The 20022-nt window shown below is 46.5% G+C and overlaps 1 protein-coding gene across 3 annotated transcripts in view; it reads right to left on the bottom strand.

The window, feature by feature from the left end:
• The window catches only part of YPEL2 (yippee like 2), a 61474-nt gene that overhangs the window by 29133 nt on the left and 12319 nt on the right, over positions 1 to 20022 (bottom strand). For 2 of the 3 annotated variants that reach the window (XM_028109108.2, XM_028109107.2), the window contains exon 1: positions 12392 to 12615. In XM_028109108.2, the coding sequence (XP_027964909.1) occupies positions 12392 to 12508 (117 nt within the window). In that variant the 5' untranslated portion in view covers positions 12509 to 12615. Of the gene's footprint in view, positions 1 to 12391; positions 12706 to 20022 lie in introns of those variants that run through there. The other variant, XR_015769357.1, reaches the window with a different exon arrangement.

Genomic DNA, 20022 nt, shown 5'->3' with positions numbered 1-20022 from the left:
GGCCCCACACGGTTTCCCCATGAGATGTTTCACACAGATGAGACTGTGTGAAACTATGTGCATCATCTGGCTTAGTCACCTCGTAACCTTTGGTGGGAACCTGGGGTGCTTGATGGTTGAGGCTGAAGTTTGGCCTGAGAGCTAACTGACACCAGAGTGTCAAGTGGGGCTAGTCGATGAACACAGTACATCAGTTTCTACACCATCCATACCAACTGTAACCACCGTGTTGGTTTTAGAATCCTCCTGAAATCACATAAACCCATTTCTCCAACATTCACTTCACGTTTTGTAGCCTAGGAATCAGCAAATAATGCACAAGGGCCTAACTGAGCCTCTCACCTGTTTCATACGTGTTTCACTGGAACACAGCCATGCTCGTTTATGTATTCTCTATGGCTGCTGAGTTGGGGGTTTAAGACCATATGGCCAGCAAAGCCTAAAATACTTACTATCAGGCCTTCACAGAAAAGTTTGCCGACCCCTGATTTAGCTGAAGGCAGAGGGAACGAAGACGCCAAAGTGCCCCTCCCTTCTACCATGAGACTGGTTGCCCCCATCCTAGAAGTTAGTGGACCAACTGGCTTTTGCATGATGTCATTTCTTTTTTTAGCACTGGTTACAGGCCTGGGATCCAGGAGGAGATTTTTGCCTGACAGACACACACAGGGGCCTGAAACACCTAGCCCGTAGCCTGGGATATAGTGGCGCTCAACAAGTGTTTATTAAATAAAGACATAAAACAAAGGCCTGGGAAGTGAGCCTGTCTGTGCCCCGGAACGGAAGTCCATCCTCCCTCCTGTCAGTTTCAAGGTGACCAGTCACACAGGTGCCTGGCAGCAGCCTGGTGACCTAGATTTGTCAGACCTTATCTTATCGGCTTTCCTTCCTTGTGTATTTACCCAGCACCTGCCCCCACAGTGCCCAGGGCAGACTGGCCTGTTGTTTTTACAGAGAAGGAGACAGACAGGGAGGAGCTTTCCTCCCCCACAGATGTATACTTTGCCTTTTCTTTCTCCTGCTGAAGAGGGGATCAAGAAATATGGGGACCTGGAGCTTAAGGAGCTCCAGTAAGTCGGGTTTCTCCTGCTTCTTTTCTCCTTCAGTTGTCTGGGGGCAACCTGAAAGGGCTCTCCAGAGCCCCACCTGTCATTTGGAACATTCTGCATTTAGAGGGGAGGGGCTGAGGGCAAAACCGTGCAGCTTTCAGAAGTAAACAAAGCAACCACCACCCAAGGGTTAGAGGCCTGTTCCTGAGAACAGACGTTCCTCCAAACCCACATCAGAGAACAGCGGGTCTAATTCACTGGTCACCTTGAACTTCAAGAGCCTCGCTGGTACTTTCACTCGGCTGGGATAGCCCAGGTTGACACTGCAGTGAAGGACTGGGACATTCAGGGGAAAAGCTGTGCACAGGTGGGAAGCTCATGAAAATCAGGCCAATTGGATGGAAAGCACTGTGGAAATGTTGGTTTCTCAGCTGCCGCGGAGGGCCCTGGGGACCAGGTTCAGGATGGGGATCCCCACTTCTAGTGCCACCAGCTGCTTCTTCAGATAATGGGCTTTCCAGTGACCGAAGTACCAGGCACAAACTGGGCGAGGGCAGAGCATACACCTGTCTGCCACTGTGTTCCCCAATATCTAACACATAAGAGGAGTTCACAAAATGTGGAACAATGGTAGGGTCTAATGCAGGAGGTTTCACTCTGGGATCTTTCATTTCGGCAAGGAAAAACTTTTCTGTCCACTCATGTATCTGTTGGAGAGTTCAAGTTACAGCAAATGCTATTGGTGGGACCAGCCCAAACAGGGAGGAAAAGGAGTTTCCTGGTCCCCCAAAGTTAGATCATGTTCCCTTTGACAACATAGGCTGTCCCTTCAAAGTCCCAAAGGTGTTGGAGGGCAGGGGGGAGGGGAGAGCCAGTGCCACCTGCTCTGCCTCTTAACATCACTGTGGTCTGGAGGGGAGGGAGTTCATGGACTGATTAGATGTTGTTGTTTTTAGCAGCAGCTGGTGGAGCCATCTCCTCCTCTCTTCCTCTCCTCCCCCCTCTGCCCCTGAGTCACAGTCCAGCCACTAGCAATAGGCAAGGGAGGGGAGGGAAACCCAGAGCTAAAGCTCTCCTTGGCTTGGCAGCCCTGACCCCAAAGACAATACTCTGGGTCACAAGGTCAAACCCTTCCTGCTTTGGGAGCTAGCTGAGTGCTTTGGAATCAAAAGTATCAGAGATTCTTTTTGGGCTTTGTTTTTTTAAAAATAATGAAAATGGCTTCCTTCTAAAGAACCTCCCTCCATCCATCCCCACCAGGAAGCATCACGGGGTGAACCAAACTGACAAGCAATTCTCTGGCTATGGCGCCAACACCCAAGGCTGCCTGGGCTACTATTAGAGCAGTTTGAAGTCTCTTGTGCCTGGTGGCTGTGTAGGGTAGAGGAAAAATCACCACCTGACAGACTAGAAGGGAAGGGCTCAGGGGCAGATTTTTCCATTTAAATTCGAAAGCGGCCTCAGGGCTGCTTGCAGGGAAGCCCAACCCCACCACTGTCGGGAGAGCGGAGGCTATTGCTCTTATTTCATTATCACCAGAGACCTGCTGGTCCCTTCCGAATGACAAGGAACAAGAGATTCAATGATTCTAGAGGTCTCAGAGGACCACTAACAAGAGTATAGCTAACAGGTAATAGCTGAGACTCAGAAAGAAGGAAGGAGCCAATAAGCCAGGACAGTTGGGGAGCCAGCATCTGATTATGTTTGCTACTTTGGTTTTGCTTAATGAATAGTCAGAGGTAACAACTACCGACCTTTATGGAGCATTTCCTATTATGTCAGGCACTGTGAGAAGTACTATATATTGATGACCTCAGCTAATTTCCTCAAAAATCTTATAGGTATCTAGTATTATTATTCCCATTTTCCCAATGAGGGCATTAAGACACAGAGATGACTCAGCTTGCCTAACTACTAAGTGAGGAAGTCAGGATTTGAACCCAGGTAGTCTTGCTCTGAGATTACATTGTAATCCCGCTGAGTTATGTTGCCTTGTATCATCTGCTGCTGCTATATTAGAACGGAAGATGGGAGAGGTGGAAGGACACTTACTTTAATGACAGTCTGATCTAATGCCTCATCTGGTGGCTGAAGAAAAAGGAAAGCCAAAAAGAACAGTCTTGCCCAAGATCATATAGCTTGATACTTTCGTTCTACCCCTGTCAGCCCTCTCCTCCAGTCCTGCCTCCAGCATTTACAAGCACCAGTTATGTGTGAGGCAGTAGGTGGTGTGGCAGAGAGGAGGTGGCAAAGTACAAAGTCAAGAGGCACTCAGTTTCTCTGGGCGTTGGTTTCCTAATCTGTAAAATGAGGAGCTGAAGTAGAAAAATCCAGGTTCAAAGGCCCCTCTAGCTCTAACGTTCTGAAAGAGTCTTTAACTCCAGGTCATTCAGAATCGTATTAGGAGGCAAGACAATTATGTGTAAAAAGTGCAGGTAACCACAATAACACAGACCATGTTATTATAAGACAGTCATTATTAATTGCCAAGTGAACAACCAGGCAGTGAACTTCCATAGGAGTTCAACGGAGGGAGAGAATCCTAGAAAATACTTAAACTAGTCTTCAGGAATGGGTAGAAAGTAAATAGAAAGAAAGCAAGAAGGACTCTTCAGGCAAGGGAAATGATAGGAGGGCAGACAGGGTAGGATTTACCACCAACACTGAGAGACCAGAAAACAGTTGATGCTGGGGTGCCTGGGGGGCGCGGGCGGCTAAGCGTCTGACTCTTGGTTTCTGCTTGGGTCATGATCTCATGCTCCTGAAATCAAGTCTCACATCAGGCTATTTGGGATTCTCTCTCCCTCTCCCTCTGTCCCTCCCCACCGCCATGCATGTGCTCGCTCACTCTCTCTATAAAAAAAAATGGGGCGCCTGGGTGGCTCAGTTGGTTGAGCATCTGCCTTCGGCTCAGGTCATGGGGGATCGAGTCCCGGAAAAGAAAAAAAATAAATCTAAAAAAAAAAGGGGGGGGAAGAAAATAGTTGATGCCAAAAGGAGCCACCTAGGTATGACTGTCAAGCTATGGTAAAGAAGGCATAGAACTAACTAGATCTGTATTCCACACAGCTTCTTGGTAACCTATGACCTTAGGCAAGTCACTTAATTCCCACCTTAAAGGGATGTTGTAAAATTAAGTGATGGAGTAAAAGGAATCCCTAGCACATAGTAGACGTTCGATAAATAGTAGTTAAGCAGCGATGTACATTTTTCATCCTGTGTTTTTTAGGGCACCAACACAACCACATCTGTAAACATTCTTCTGTCCTCCACAGTGAGCATTACATTCCCATGCACCCCAAAGATAACAGGCTAAGTACAGGAATCATGGTAACTTCGTCTCTCTAACCCTAGCACTCGGCATAGAGCCTGGCATGTTGTTTGAAATAAAAAAATACTATCGGGCGCCTGGGTGGCTCAGTCGGTTGGGCAACTGCCTTCGGCTCAGGTCATGATCCTGGAGTCCCAGGATCAAGTCCCACATCGGGCTCCCTGCTCAGCAGGGAGTCTGCTTCTTCCTCTGACCCTCTTCCCTCTCGTGCTCTCTCTCTCTCACTCTCTCTCTCTCAAATAAATAAAATCTTTAAAAAAATATTATTGAACTGAACAATCTGAATATGATGGTGGATTCTGTTCGGCCCTAAAAAAACAAAACAGCTGAACCAGCAATGGTACAGCTTTACCATTCCAGAGACAGACCAAGTGCCAGTGCTCAAAAACACAGGGGGAAGGTCCTGCGGAGGGTCCTGCACCTACTGCTTGTTTCTGGGGAAGACACCCTGTTGAAAAGAGTTTCTTTGGATTTTGAGTAAGTGCACAAGCTTGGCAATCATCAGCATCCTTACTGAATGCCAAGACACTAATGTACAAACCAATCTTATGATTGGAACCTTATAGGCATTTGCAAACCACGGAGTTAATTTTCAGGGTACGCCTCATAGCTCAAGTCAACATTTCCTTTTGGTATTTAAAGCAACCACATAGAAAGGATCACATTTGAGCAGATTCATGTTCCAGCTGCCTGTAGTCTGCAGCAAAAAACACAGATGATTCACCAGACTTGGTCCCTAGCAGCTCCTCTGATAAGAAATGGGTGAGCGATTCTACTTGTGCCTACCATCAGTAATTTTCACAGGGAGCAGGCATGACTATGGGACAGGTCTGCCTCCCATCCAAAGAGTGTGACCTTCTGAACTCAATTCCTCTTATTTGTAACTACATATTACAGAATTTTTTCAACCCTTAGAATGCTTGTATTTCTTCCTCAAGCAATGCTCAACAAATCTTCACTGAACAACCATCATGTGCCCCAAATATCCACAGGCCACCGCAACGCTTACACCCTGGTTCTTCCATCTCCAGTCTCCCTTCAACAGTTCTGCCAACCACACCACGACAACATTTGCCATCTCAAAGCAAAGCTCTGGTCGTGTCACTACTTGCTCAGAAGTTTCAGAAGCACCCAACTGCCAGCAATATAACGTCAGGACTTGGATTCTTCCAACAATCTGGCTTCAACCTACTCCTTCGATCTGTTTTCACACAGCTCCTCAGTATCAACCCTAAAAGAATGGGCTGCTCCCCACATGCTTCCTGCCTCCACTTTGTTGTTCATACTGTTCTTTTGACGGGCCCCTCCCCATCCATTTCTACATGTCTCAGTTTTGGCTTCAAGGCACATCTCAAAAACACTCTACCAAGTCTTCCCAGGTGGATCTTAAGGTTTTGATCAACCTTTTGAGAACCTGAAGGCGGCTATGGTACCCTCCCTTGAAAAACAGACTATACATAGAATAAAACATAGAATTTCAAGGATCCCTTGAAGCCAGTCCATGGACCCCAAGTTAAGAGCCTCTGTATCTATCTCCCCAGTTTACAGTACTAATAGTCATTCACTCGTACATTCGCTGAAAATCTACAGCAGTCTTTAGGAGCTGTGTGGAGTGCTAGAGAAACAAAGATGGTATCATAATTATCTCCTCAAGCAGTTCACAAGCTAATGGAGACATGTTACACCGTGATAACTGCTCTAAGATAAACAGGAGGTGAAATACAAACTTCAAGAAGGGATGACTTAGGAAGCTGCTATCTCCCAGCTAGAGTCCAAGTTCCTTGAGGATAAAATCCTTGAGGGTAACATTCTAATACTTACTAGAGTGCTACACACACACACACACACACACACACACACACACACACACACAGAGTACATATTTAGTAATATGGGCAATGACAGGACAGAGCCAATGAGACAAAACAGCACATATAGGCACAGTGCCCACTGCCATTACCCACATATGCCAGAGGCCTCTGAGATCCAGATAAGGTGGTCCCATGTTCGAACAATCATGCTATACAAACAAATTATCCCAGCCTAATTTATGGTTTATCTCACCCTGAAGTAATTCAATCTCTGTCCCCATGGAGAGAAGATAGCATAAGATATTACATCTTACAAGCTCCAAATGGTTCCTTTTCATCAAGGAACACTGTCATCTAACCATATCCCTTTGTTTGCAGATTTTCTGTATAGACTTGGTTCACCTATCACCCCTTCCCGAGGGACCAACAGATAACCCTTTTACCCTCCTCCAGAAATAACACTTCATTAGAAGATTAGGACTTTCAAAGGTCAGATAGTTGGGGAAAAGAAGTCAGTAATTTTAGGTTAGATATGTAATTTTCTTTATAAAAGCTAAATTGATTGAATGTGGGGGAGCCTGGGTGGGCCCGTTGGTTAAGTGTCCGGACTCTTGATCTCAGCTCAGGTCTTGATCTCAGGGTCCTGAGTTCAAGCCCCACGTGGGGCTCCACGCTGGGTGTGGAGCCTACTTAAAAAACAAAAAACAAAAAACAAAAAAAGAACACTGATTGAATGTGTTTTTAAATGGGGCTTATTGGCTTACTTTGGAACTCTTCCATAATTTATCACTTCTGCCTTTGCTGTATCTCAGAAATGCTCTTTAGTAAACCAACAAACATTCAACAATGTTTTACAAACATAGAAGCAAAGACACACACTATGATGTGGGTCCTACCAGCATGGTTGTTCTCAACCTCATTTTTCTTAAAACCCATCAGTCACTCTGGTACAATCATAGGTCCTACTATTTCAGAAACAAAATTTTCACTTTTTATGATATAGACATTTACAGGTCTATATACAATCTAGTTTTTTTCCTCCTAGTAATTCAATAGAAATAATTTTATTGAATTACAGTTTCTGTAAAAAGTCATTGTCACATATCCATTGGCTACCAGAAATCTCTCAGTTCATAAAATTAGAATTCAACATACAGTTTGCAAGTTAGAAAAGCTCAGGATGATCTTCAAGAGCCACACTTCCTTGTCCATATTCTTCATGAATTATGCTACTTGATGTGACACACCAGTCATCAGTACTACTACATACAATCCAAACATCACTGTAACATTTTCAAGATGCTTAAAGAAAAAGGAATGACTGGCTTTTTAAGTATTCTATTCTTGTATTTATTTTTTACATCAATTTTCCAGGATATTTATTATACTTTAAAAATAAGCTGGTGAGTGATATAAATTAAGAGAAACAGATGAGTAGAGTGAAAAGGACAGATCTCTGTACCTCCATACCAGCACCCCTCCACGTCCACTACCTCCAAGCCTCTGTGTTAGGGGTACAAGTCTTTCTGAGAATCACTGGTGTGGAACACTAGTGCTCAAAGCACAGATGGAGGGCCTGGGTGGTTCAGTCAGTTAAGCAGCTGCCTTGGGTGTAGGGTTCTGGGATCGAGCCCTGCCACGAGTCCTGCCACGAGCCCTGCCACGAGCTCTCCACTAGGCAGGGAGCCTGCTTCTCCCTCTCCCTCTGCCCTTCCTCCAGCTTGTGAGCGCGCTCTCTCTCTCTCTCATTTACGCACTGTCTCTCAAATAAATAAATAAAATCTTAAAAAAAAAAAAAAGCAGAGGTGGAAAATGGCAGGCAGAGTGGGCCCCTCGGTAGCCATGAGACCAATACACGGCTTCAGAACATCTTCCTCCCTGCCACTTCTCTCACAGCAATGCTACATCTTACATCTAAGGCAGGCAGGGAAAACCAAAATGCTACTACTGTTAAGCCCAATGGAGCCCGATAGGGAACCAAAAGAACCGTCCTCCTAAAAGCTCCCAGCCTCAGAAGGAGGCCTGGTGCTTGAAAACGGCCAGAGCTCCTCCCACAGAGCACAGTTGAGGGGGAATGCGATGGAGAGGTCTGGCTCTGAGGCTGTGGAACCTCAGGCCAGTCACTGAGCTGCCCGTGGCCTGTTTCCTCACAAAGAGAGGCTGGGCTAGATGACCAGCAATTCTGGGAATTTTTTATTTGTCACCAGGAGATAATCTGACCCGAAGATCTGACACATAGCAATAACTTCTATAGCTCTAGATGGTGAGGGAAAGATTTCTGCCTTCCCCCTGGACTGGACACTGACTCTACAGCCTCCCACAACATCTTCCCTCCAAGGTCCCAGAATACTACAGCAAACTGTCTTGGAATGAGGCTACCATCCCCAAAGAGAGTTCGTGAGAGATTAATCCTGTTCACCATTCCCAAATAGCCTATTCCACAATGCCATTAAAGGGTGATGGGTCCACAGGAGGGAGGTGAAGGAAGTGAAATGAACATTAGATTGTCCTCACTTGGGGCAACTAGCTGTACCAACTGAAACTATTATTATTTTATAACCAAAGTATATTTTTATAATAGGGCTTGCACCATTAAGTGAGAAACAACAATGTGAGCAATTCCTCGTGCCAACTTAAAATACCTCCACATGCAAACACTCCAGCATTTAGACCAAACACCCCCTAAGAAAGAAAATGTAGGATGTGTCAGCACATTCCCTAGATAGTTCCGTCATCAATTCAGAGAGGACCCCTACTGCCATCCTACAGAGAAAATACTCTGTTACCTTTGTGCAGACACACACAACTTTGCTTCTATGGCCTTTTGAGAAATCCAACTCCTGGACTCCAGGTTCTAAAATGAAACCATCTTGGCTAGACTAAATTTGCTTGGTATCAGGCCAGCACAATCCCCTTCACCACCCCCCAGACCCCCTTTGGACAGCAAAACCAAAAGAAGCAAAGGGGCTACTTTATATTTGCAGAGGAGCTTTGTGATTTGCCAACCACCCACACACACCCATGATCTCATCCAGTCTCATAACAACCCAGTGAGGTAAACCTCCTCACTCTACCTTCAAATAAGGTATGCCTATCTCATAGGACTGTAATGGGGATGGCACATAGTGAGCACACAGTAAGTGCTAGCTACTAGGCATTACACACAGCAGCAAATATTACTTCACTCGTTTTATTAGTGAGAAACTGAGACTCAGAGGTTGGACAGTTGATTCCAAGCAATGAGGCCTCTGGGGGTTTACAGCAAGCTGGGAAGGCAGAAAGGCTAGTGCCGGATTCTTTCCACCACATCAGTAGAGACCCTAATTGTTCAAAACATTACAACTACACATTTCCATGGGAGCCCAAAGTCCTGATTCTGTTCCCAGTTCTCTACCCCAGCCATAGACTCAGAGCTTTAGTTCTCTGGACCTTTGTGTTGCCTTCTCCATAATGAAGTCAGACTCACATTTTTTTTTTTTTAAACCAAACAACAGAATGTCAGGCTTCCAGATGAAAGGCTCTATTACAAGTACAAAGTATCATTTAATTACACTGCTGCTCTAGTTATCTGCTTCCCAGCTCCTAACTCCCACTGGGCAGATTCTGAAACCACATAGGAGATTATGTCAAGAGGGGAGAACAGGAGAAACATTCTCTCCCTGAACTTTCTTAAATGGAAGAGAGAAACAGAATGAAAAGAAAGGCCCATTTTCCAAGGAGGGGGCTGGGGCAATGATCTTTCCGTTAAGCGGACCTGCCTAAGAATCTATAGATTATTTAACGCCGGGGGTGGCTGTGGAGTGAAATAAAGGAATCTTTGTGCAGTGCCAGCCACAGTTCCCTCATTCCCTCCCCACAGCCAGGCATTTAACCCAACTCTTTAAATCACCAAGCTCTAATGTACGCCATCTGTGCACCGGTTGTAGCCAATGAAACTGAAGCTTGTGCTGACTTTGGCCTGGACTTGTGAATGAGCCTTTCTGCCCCAGAAGGGGCAGGAAGGAGGACAGGAGGCCAACAAAGACTTTTTTTGCTCATCACTTGTCTTCTCCCAAGGCTCACGCTCCACCCATCTATTTAATCATTTAGTGAGCTCTTGGCCATGTTGGGTCCTGACCGGGGAGATCCAAAACTAGGAGATGTGGTCCCAGGTAAAAGAGGATGTAGAAAAGCTCCTGGGAGAGAGGAAAGAGGTGAAGGAAAAGAACTGCTGTTGGCTGACGCACAGACGCCTGAAATACCCCCATCTGCATATTCAGGGATGTTGCTTAGTTCCAAGTGGTTGGAACATAAAGCAAGGAACTGGCAAGAAACCTCACTCAAAAAGGCCCGACTGTCCAAGGCCCTGAATACCAGGCTTCAAACATCAACACTGAAGGCCACTACCATCTCCACATGGTCCCTCTGTCCATCTTACAAGGCCCAGCTCAAATACCACCTCTTCCAGAAACCCATCTTGAACATGCTCAAAGAAATTGCTCTCTCTTCTTTGAGCCTCCAATTTGCATTCTTGGACAGCCTGTTTGAGTCTCAACTTCTCCATCCAGAAAATATGATTAACATCACCTACCTTAAAGTCTTCTTATGAGGGTTAAATGAGATAACATTTATAAAGTGTCAGGTAGCAGTTTTCAGTACACAGAAGTTGCTAGAACACATTTTATTGTTACCTCAATTTCTTACGATACGTAACACTTCCTCCTGCTATTAAAAAGATGTTTTGGCTTCCATTTTCTCTGGAGATTTCCAGAAATAGGACAGCTCACATTTTCCCTCCAAGCTTATAGGCCCCCTTCCAAAGCAAAGGGGACCGACTCCTCTCTTCCCTCACTGACACAGCCTCCCCACATCCAAAATTCCAGACTTGAGGGGTTCCCAAAAGATTCAAGAGGAATCTGAGACAAGATGCTGGCTGGAACATAAATGGCATAAAGGAGAGTAATTAGCAGAAGCCTAGAGAAGTGAAAGTAGGCCAGAGGCCAAGACTCTGAGGGCTCCAGGGTTCAAGCTCTGCGGTAACACTAGATCTTGGGATTGGCCTAGAAGGAGGACTTCTGTCCTCAGTCGTGATTTGAAAAGCCCCACAACCACAGACATGGTTGTTCAAGCACCCTCCTTCACTTCCTGTCAAATCAGCCAGCTGGATTGTTCTAGAACTACTGATCCTTCATCCCTTTCTGGCTGGGACTACCAAACCAGAGCAAAGAAAAGTGATGCCACCTTTTCTAACAGTTCTTGTAAACAAATCAAGAACACTAAATTTTTTGTTTGTTTGTTTGTTTGGGTATGTATAAAGGTTTTTTTTTTTTTATTTTAATGGCATGAAGTCTAGGTTCTGAGAAAGGATTCTTTTTAAAGGCAAAAGGTCCCCATGATCTCTTTCTCCTTTTCATGTAGCCTAGTAAATCCCGTTTCTCCTCGCCTGGGAATTGAGGGCCAGGAGGGAGGGAGCTCCCCTAAAAATGCTGCCTGAAGGAGCCAGTTCCTGGACTGCACAACTGGGATGTTGGGTTTATTGGTTAACAATCCCCCCAACCCAACTTTAGGAAGCAGTTGCTAAAGCTTTTCAGGGAAAATAGGGTTCCACTCTTTCTTCTGATTATGATCAAGTGTCACACCATATTTTACCTCATGCAGAAGCCCTAAAGGTCCTGAGGCCAGTGGGTCATCTCTTTGCCAAGCCACTTTTGGTTCCCGCCAAAAGCCACCCATTTTCGTAGCTCAACAGTCTGATAATCTTCCCAGGGAGCTTGCAAGGCAACATCCTCTCATCTCAGCTAAGAAGGCCCTCCTACAAGATATCCTGCCCCTACCACCTTTCCTAGAGTTCTCTTTCCAGGCAGGCAGCACTCTCCATGGCGTTCACCCACCAACTTGAGCTAAGCCTGCCAAGTGAGAGGTTCCAGTCACTCCTCAGCCCCTCTCCCCTCTGGCCTGCGAGCCACCAGCCCTCCAGCCTCCAACAGGGATGACATCTAATTTCCAAAATTACAAATTAAAACTAGTACACCCTCCCTCCAATTCAAGAGTTATCCCTCAATTGAGTGAAACAGCCACACAAGTTAGCCCTCCCTGGACAAAAAAATAAAGTACAAATATCTCGGTTTCTTCGGAAGAGCTAATAAGCCCGTGCAACCTTATGAGCCAGAAGTGTCCCCCAACCCCAGAGGAGGGCAAGGAAGGCCTACAGGGAAATGTACCTTGGAAATGAGTTCATCATGATTGGCCAAGTGGGCTCTGCAGTGAATGCAGCTGTAGGTTCTGTGGCAGGAGGGCAGATATGCCTGGAAAGTCTTGGATCTTGTCATCTTCACCATTGGCGCCGCTGAGCGTGGGGTGAACTCTGGAGCGGCCCACGAGGCACTCCCACAGGATGGGTCGCACGGGAAACACCGGAAGACACAGGTAAAGGCCGTGGTTTGGCAGGGGGTGGGTGTGGGGCAGGCTCCACACACTGGTGATGTCTTCAGAGGAAGGACCCTCAAGCAGAGGTCGAGGGCTGGTTCTCAGCAGCCTGCAGTGCCAAGATAAGGGGAATATCATTAGCTGATGGAACAGGGCTTCCTGCAAAGCAAGTCAAGTCCAACAGCCACCCAAGAGAGAGGGCAGTATTTACAGGAAGAAATGACCCCTTCTCTGTTTCTTACCATCATTGCCAAGACGCCCAATTATGAGAAAGAAACTACTGGAGATCCCAGTGTTGATGCTTTTCCAGAGCTGGAGGTTCAGTATCCACCCAGGGTTCTCAGCAGTTACCTTAGGCACCCTCCACCAACATTCAGAAACTGGCATGATCACCATTCTCAGGGAACCCTAGAAGAGGCCAGGATTAAGGATGCACCACCTGTAGCCCCAGGGAGAAGGCTCCTAAGGGGCCTCTTCTTCTGAGCCAACCAAGATAAAGGGCTAAATGAGGAGGAAACATTCAGCCTCCACAAAGTCACTATAGCAACAGTCATGTATGTATTTCTCATCCATCTCCGGCTGCCAGGAGTCTTCCAACACTTAAACCCACCACCTAGAGGGGCGCCTAGGTGGCTCAGTCGGTTAAGCAGCTGCCTTCGGCTCAGGTCACGATCCCAGGGTCCTGGGATGGAGCCCCACATCAGGCTCTCTGCTCCGCGGGGAGTTGGCTTCTCCCTCTGCCCCACCCCTGCTCTCTCTCTTGCGCACCCCCTAACAAATATAATCTGAAACAAAAAACAAAAAACAACCCACCACCTACAGAGGCAACAAACCCCACACCACCCTTTGCTTGGGGCTAAGCATGATACAAAGGATCAAGTTCCCAACCAGCAGGGTCCCTCAAAGCTAGCCAGCTCTTTTGAGAGAAATGATTTCCTTTGCCATACCTTGCCCAGAAATAGATGCTCAGTACTTTTCTGTTTGAAAAGCAAGCAAGCAAATGAATGAAACAAATGGCATAATCAGACTGCTGCATCTAAAATTCACAATGACAGTAAATTTTACCAGAATTTCTCCTCAACCCTCAAAGTTTCCATTAGTCATCCCACAGCACCAAACATCTCTCCTACCATTGCCTCAGCAATTTTATTCTACTGGGAACCAAGGACACTGAGAAAGTGGGTGGTTTCCGGGTTATGTCCAAGTAAAGGTCTGAGGGCAAAGCCCCAAGGTCCAATGCACACTCTGCTTCTCTGGCTCCCCTGACTGAAGCTTCTGGACCTACCTATGCCCTGCGCTTCACTAATAGGGGTGGTGTTCCCACTTGCCTACCTCCCAGGAGAGTCACAGTGTTAATTAATGCCTGCATCATGCCTTTTTTTTTTTTTTAAGATTTTATTTATTTGACAGAGAGAGACACAGCAAGAGAGGGAAACACAAACAGAGGGAGTGGGAGAGGGAGAAGCAGGCTTCCCGCTGAGCAGGGGGCCTGATACGGGGCTCTATCCCAGGACCCTGGGATCATGACCTGAGCCGAAGGCAGATGCTTAACCGACTGAGCCACCCAGGTGCCCCCCCCTGCATTATGCTTTGAAGATAAAATTATTTAGAGAGATGTGGGAGGAAGACAAATAAAATCAGATCTTTGCGGGATTATGTCTGGGATCCATCTGGATGTTTAGAGAAAGCTGTAAGTCATAGTTCTCTTTTTCCTCTAAACCTTACTAACCAAATCTTTCCAAAGGGATGCTGTCCTCCTCCCTGACATCCTTCCCACCACAGCAGTCACTGAAAGTCACTATACCCCTGGCACTCTGTACATCCTCCTGAGTGGCCAACCGCATTGCCCAGCACTAGGCGGAAGTACAACGGTGGTCACTACTTTCACCCGGCATGTCCCTTGTGCGGTCCTGAACCATGCAGGGCTCCACGTACAGGGTGACCAATTACACATGAGACGTCCAACTGTAGAAGGAATTCAGATCTACAAGGGCCCAAGCATAGAGTCTTCTCTGCTTGGTCCACCCACCACTATTTTTGAAAATGTGGAATCAGGTGACACTGAACATTACAGAAATACTTGGAAGAATATGGAAGTGAGAACTGGTTTCCCCAGCTTTGCCTCGGAGTTAGGCTTGGCCATAACAGGGGATGAACAAGCAAGACACATGACCCCTTGGATCCAGAGCCCCTCCTTCTCACCCAGGACATCCTCTGACAGAAGGTAAGGTGAGTGTGGTCAAAACAAAAGCCCATGGTAGATCAATGGTGTCGGGTGTTGAGCTGTTAGAGGTGGTAGAAAGAGCCAAGAACCCTGCCTGAGGTTTCCTGAAACACCCTTGAACTTTCCAATACCCCTGTTTTGCTCTCAGGAAGGGCAGTATCTCCAGGAAAGGAAGGGGTGGTCAGGGTAAGGAATAGGAAAGACAGGCAGGGAAACGAGCTAGAGGCTTGCCCCAGGCCAGCTTCTGAAGTCCACAGCCTTCACTGCCCAGTGGGGAGCACTCGGAGTACGGGTCCCATCAGTGTTATACAAACACTGAAGGAAGAAAAGGAAACAACGAGCCCTGGCTGCCAGTCTGGGTTTACAGAGCAGCCAGAGTCTGTTTTCTTATACATGCAGACAGCTTCTAAATTATGCATTTCCCCAGAGTAGAATTATTTCTTCTCTCACTTCTCTTCTGTAGGAAACCAAAAAAAAAAAAAAAAAAAGTTTGCAGGCAGGGGTTTCTGGTTATGCTCAGCTTCAAATCTGAATTCCAAAACTTGTTCAAAGCTACCTTCTGAGGAATAAGCATTTATGGTCTGTACTAAATGTGAACATGTCACACACAAACACATACCCATGCACACATTCATCACACATCACAGCTCTGAACTTAAAAGATAAGAGAAGAATCGACCCCATAAGCAACATCCCAGGCTGCTCGGTGCTAGAGAAACCCCAGAGAGCCTAGCCCGCCGGCATGAGACTCTGCTGTAACAGGGTCACTCTGCTCCTCTCCCTCTCTCACAGGAATTCACAGGCAACCAAAACGGGACTCCTTCCCCGAGAAGCAAGGAAAGAAAAAGTGGCTTGTTGAAATATGTATCTTGTCCAACCACAACAGGGCAAGCTGGGAGAGAGGAGTCAGTTGAAAGCAAGCTGAAGCAGAATCAAGAGAGGATCGTTGTGCCTGAGAACAAAGAGAGTAGGCTGTCACAGAAAAGAGGTGACAGCTAGGTCCGAAAAATAATCACCTGTTGCTGTCTTCTTCCCTCCTAAGGGAAAATTTTAAAAGCTGCTTCTTTGAGTCAGTTCTTAGGAAGGTAAAATAGATGGATTTAGTCTTTATTTTTTAAGATTTTATTTTTATTTTTAAAGATTTTATTTATTTGTCAGAAAGAGAAAGAGAGAGCACATGCAGGGGAAGGGGCAGAGGGAAAGGCAGGCTTCCTGCTGAGCAAGGAGCTCAGGGATAGTCCAGGGATGTGGGATAGTCCTGGGATCATGACCCGAGGTGAAGGCAGACACTTAACCGACTGAGCCACCCAGGCATCCCTTTTTATTTAATTTATTTATTTATTTGAGAGCGAGAAAGAGAGCAAGAGAGCATGAGCATGGGGAGGGGCAGAGGGTGAGGGACAAGCAGGCTCCCTGCTGAGCAGGCCCTGAGAGCATGACCTGAGCCGGAAGAAGTCAGATGCTTGACCAACTGAACCACCCAGGTAACCCTGAGTTTTTTTTCTTTAAAGAAGGAATGAAGGATATGGGGCTGCAGAAGTCACCACATTTTGATTTTTGGACTTCGGTACTTGTAATGGGGCCACATAGGCTCCATGGGGCTTCATGAGTCCAACTCGTGGAGTCCAACATACTGTGGAGTCCAAATTGATTTCCAACAATAATCAAAGGAGCCCGATATTTAAAAGCCTCAGGGAACATGTACAAGTTAAACACCATTTTAAGTGAAGCAATAATCCATCACAGTGGAAATTAAAGGAAGATTTGCTACCACCCCCAGCTGGCTCCTGCTGATCAGCATGGAAAGAAAAGATGTGAACTATTATGATTAAAAACAAACGCCTCAGATACTGCACTTCAAGAACCAAAAGCACAGGGAGCACACAGCGAACCTGGCTGTCTCACCTGACAGGCCTTTTCCACAATGAGCCACAATGGCAGCCCGAACCCAGAGGAGAAACTTCTGTGTGTCCCCAGGATGGAGGGGTAGGAGGTATGGATGTTCCAGGTAAGCCATGAAGGAACTGGACGAATGAAGTGGGAGACAAGGGGCCACAGAAACTGACAAGGTGGGTGGGTGGGGTGCCTGGGTGGCTCAGTCGTTAAGTATCTGCCTTCGGCTCAGGTCATGATCCGAGAGTCCTGGGATTGAGCCCCGCATCGGGCTCCCTGCTCCGTGGGGAGTCTGCTTCTCCCTCTCCCATTCCCCCTGCTTGTGTTCCTTCTCTCGCTGTATCTCTGTCGAATAAATAAATAAAATCTTAAAAAAAAATAAAATAAAAGGAGATGGGTTCTAGAACCTTACTCATGGGTTTCAAATCTCAGTTTTATCCTATACAAGCTGTGTGACCTTGGGCAAGTTTATTTAACTTCTCCGAACCATGATTTCCTCATTAGAAAATACAAATAATAATATCAACCACATAAGGCTCTGTGAGGATTAACTAACACTCACCATGTGCACCTGGCATGTAGTTAAGTGCACAAACAAGTTCCAAGTGTGTATTACCACTGACATCCATCTACCATCAACACCCACGAACTGTTTCAGACTCTTCTCTATCACTTCATACTCTATACTCCCATTTTTTTAAACTGACATTTAAGGGTTTACCATGTGTCAGGGACTCTGCTAAGTGCTCGCATTTGGCAACCAAATTCTTCTAGTTCCCCCTAACACACCACACTTTATACACCCTTGCACGGTTTTGCTGATGCCATTCCCTCAGCCTGAGGCATCCTTCCTATTCCTCCTCACCAGACCCTTTATTTTTTAAGATTTTTATTTTATTTTATTTGACAGAGAGAGAGCACAAGTGGGGGAATAGCAGAGGGAGACAGCACCCCTCACTAGGCCCTTTAACTTGTCCATTAAGACTCAGCTCAGGGTGAGTCTGGGTAGCTCAGTCAGTTAAGCGTCTGCCTTCGGCTCAGGTCATGATCCCAGGGTCCTGGGATCGCACCCTGCATCGGGCTCCCCGCCTGGCGGGGAGTCTGCTTCTCCCTCGCTCTCTCTCCCCCTCCCCCTCCCCCTCAAATAAATTTTTTAAAAATCTTAAAAAAAAAATTCAGCTCAAATGCCCCCTCCACATGGGCCTTATTGGTCCTTCCTCTGGGCTCACTTCTGTCTTAACGCTTATCCTACCAAAACGAAAATTATCCTTTTCTGCCTCTGCTAGAGGTAAGCTCCAAGAGTAGGGACCACATTCTCGTACTCCCTGGAGTCAGCCGCACACAGCACACAGCAGCAGCTATTACTGAACTAAACTCCCTCTGCGTCCCATTGGACTGCTGACTAGACCGGCCCACCCACCCGCGTGGGTAGCAGACATAACTGAGGCCCCTCCTTTCCCCCCTCCAAGTAATGAGGTAGGAGGCAAAATTACTCTGGGTCCCCATGGCCCATGAAATACCATTCTCCCCTGACTGCCCCCACTCAGACCCTGTGCTGAGATGCCCAGAACTATGGTTCTTCTGGGCTAGAGATGTTCTAAGTCCTGGGTGTTAACCAAAGGCCTGTCATCGACATCCAGGTCCATTCTTTGCCTTTGTAGGGCCTAGGTTACATATATACATGTATCAGGAAAGGGAGAAGTCCTGATTAGAGGCAATAAAAGGCGGCAGTGGAAAAAGACCAGGTGAGCCATTTCTAGAACTGGGAGGCAGAAAAAAGAGACAATGTCTGTGGAAGGCCTCTATCTGAGGAGGAAGGTCCTCCCTCCCCATTCCTAATCTCACCAGAATCCTGAACCCAGACCAGGGAGCGGAGAGACCCAGTCTCCCTGGACCATCAATCAGGTAAGTGGCTGGAGGTGTAGTCCACCATAAGGACTTTACAGGATGAAGAGGCCGACGGACCTGGGTCCAGTCTCAGTTTTTCTCAAGCACTAGCTGCCATCACCACTGGGCAAGTTGCCTGAAAACGAGTAACAACACTGCCTACCTCGTGGAGGAGACAAAAGAATCAAACGAGATATTGCCGAGTGGAGCATTCAGCACAGCACCTCGCACCTGAGTTAGCATTCAATAACCCTGATTAGCTATAATCGTCCTCACCAGCAAGGGAGAAAAAATGCGGGAACTGTTCCTATACATAAGACCCCAACGAGCAGTGTTCCTGTCCCCCACGTTGACTCATGGTGGTCAGAGAGTTAGGACCTCAATTAATCCACTTAAAGGCACACTGTGGTTTAAAAGCAGGTTCTTGTGGCTTAGCCGGGGATCTGACATTATTGCTGTTATCATTCCGAACAGACCACCCTCCCTCACTTAGCACGGTGGAAAAGTTACCTCTGCGGCAGCCCACACCGACTCCACTACTCCCAGGATGGGGCCACTCCTGAAAACTTTACTGAAATGCCCCTATTATGACTACCGTAGAGCTGATGAGCAAGACCCATAGGAAAATCACTGTCATCACTTCACAGTTACCCACTGTATAGCACCGGACCCAGGTGGCGCTTCAGTTTCATCCAGATGATAATAAAAGCCAGCTTTCATAGTCAAGGATCCACTCTTTCATAAACAAGCCAACCATTCATCTCTACCCTAGACACAGGGCCTAGTCTTGATTTCACAGGGATTATCTGTCAGATGATAATCCTACATGAGCTCTAGGATTCCTTCGGCTCTTAAAGTCCTGATTGCATGTTGTAATGATGTCTCTGCCAGCCGAATCCCACCCGAGAGCACAGTATCCATCCACCATCCTTCATCGTGGTAAGACCTGGATTTCAGCGAGGTCACAGAACATGTCAGTCGTGCAGAGTCCACTCAGAAATGGCTGCTGGACAGTGCCTTTGCAACATCTGTTAGCAGACCAATATATTACGACATGGCCCTTAGTCCAGCATGAGGCCTGCATCTGTTAGAACATCTGCATAGAGAAGAGGTGGTTCCCCTTGAACATCCTGACACTTGCACGTAATTCACTAGATATTAGAAGTAGCTGTTACTAGCTGGCTATGAAGAGATCAGATATTACTTTGGGTTGTTTCTACAATTTCAATAAAAAATAATGTAAAAAAGCCCAACCGACCTGTCTGAAGATTCATTTCCAAGGACACTTGACTGAAGTTCATCAATGGCTTCCTTCTTTTTCTTATACATCTCCCAACTCCAAAAATGATTTAAGGTAACTTACAAAAACAAACAATGCTTTTTTTGTCTTCCTCAAAATCTTTCATAGTGTCTCTATTTTTT

This window comes from Eumetopias jubatus, unplaced genomic scaffold (assembly GCF_037043125.1).
Source record: "Eumetopias jubatus isolate StellerSeaLion01/CBP00866 unplaced genomic scaffold, mEumJub1_p1.0 scaffold_10, whole genome shotgun sequence".
In the NCBI taxonomy this organism is placed as follows: domain Eukaryota; kingdom Metazoa; phylum Chordata; class Mammalia; order Carnivora; family Otariidae; genus Eumetopias; species Eumetopias jubatus.
The sequence above is the reverse complement of the archived record's forward strand: the minus strand, read 5'-3'. Positions and strand labels throughout refer to the sequence as shown.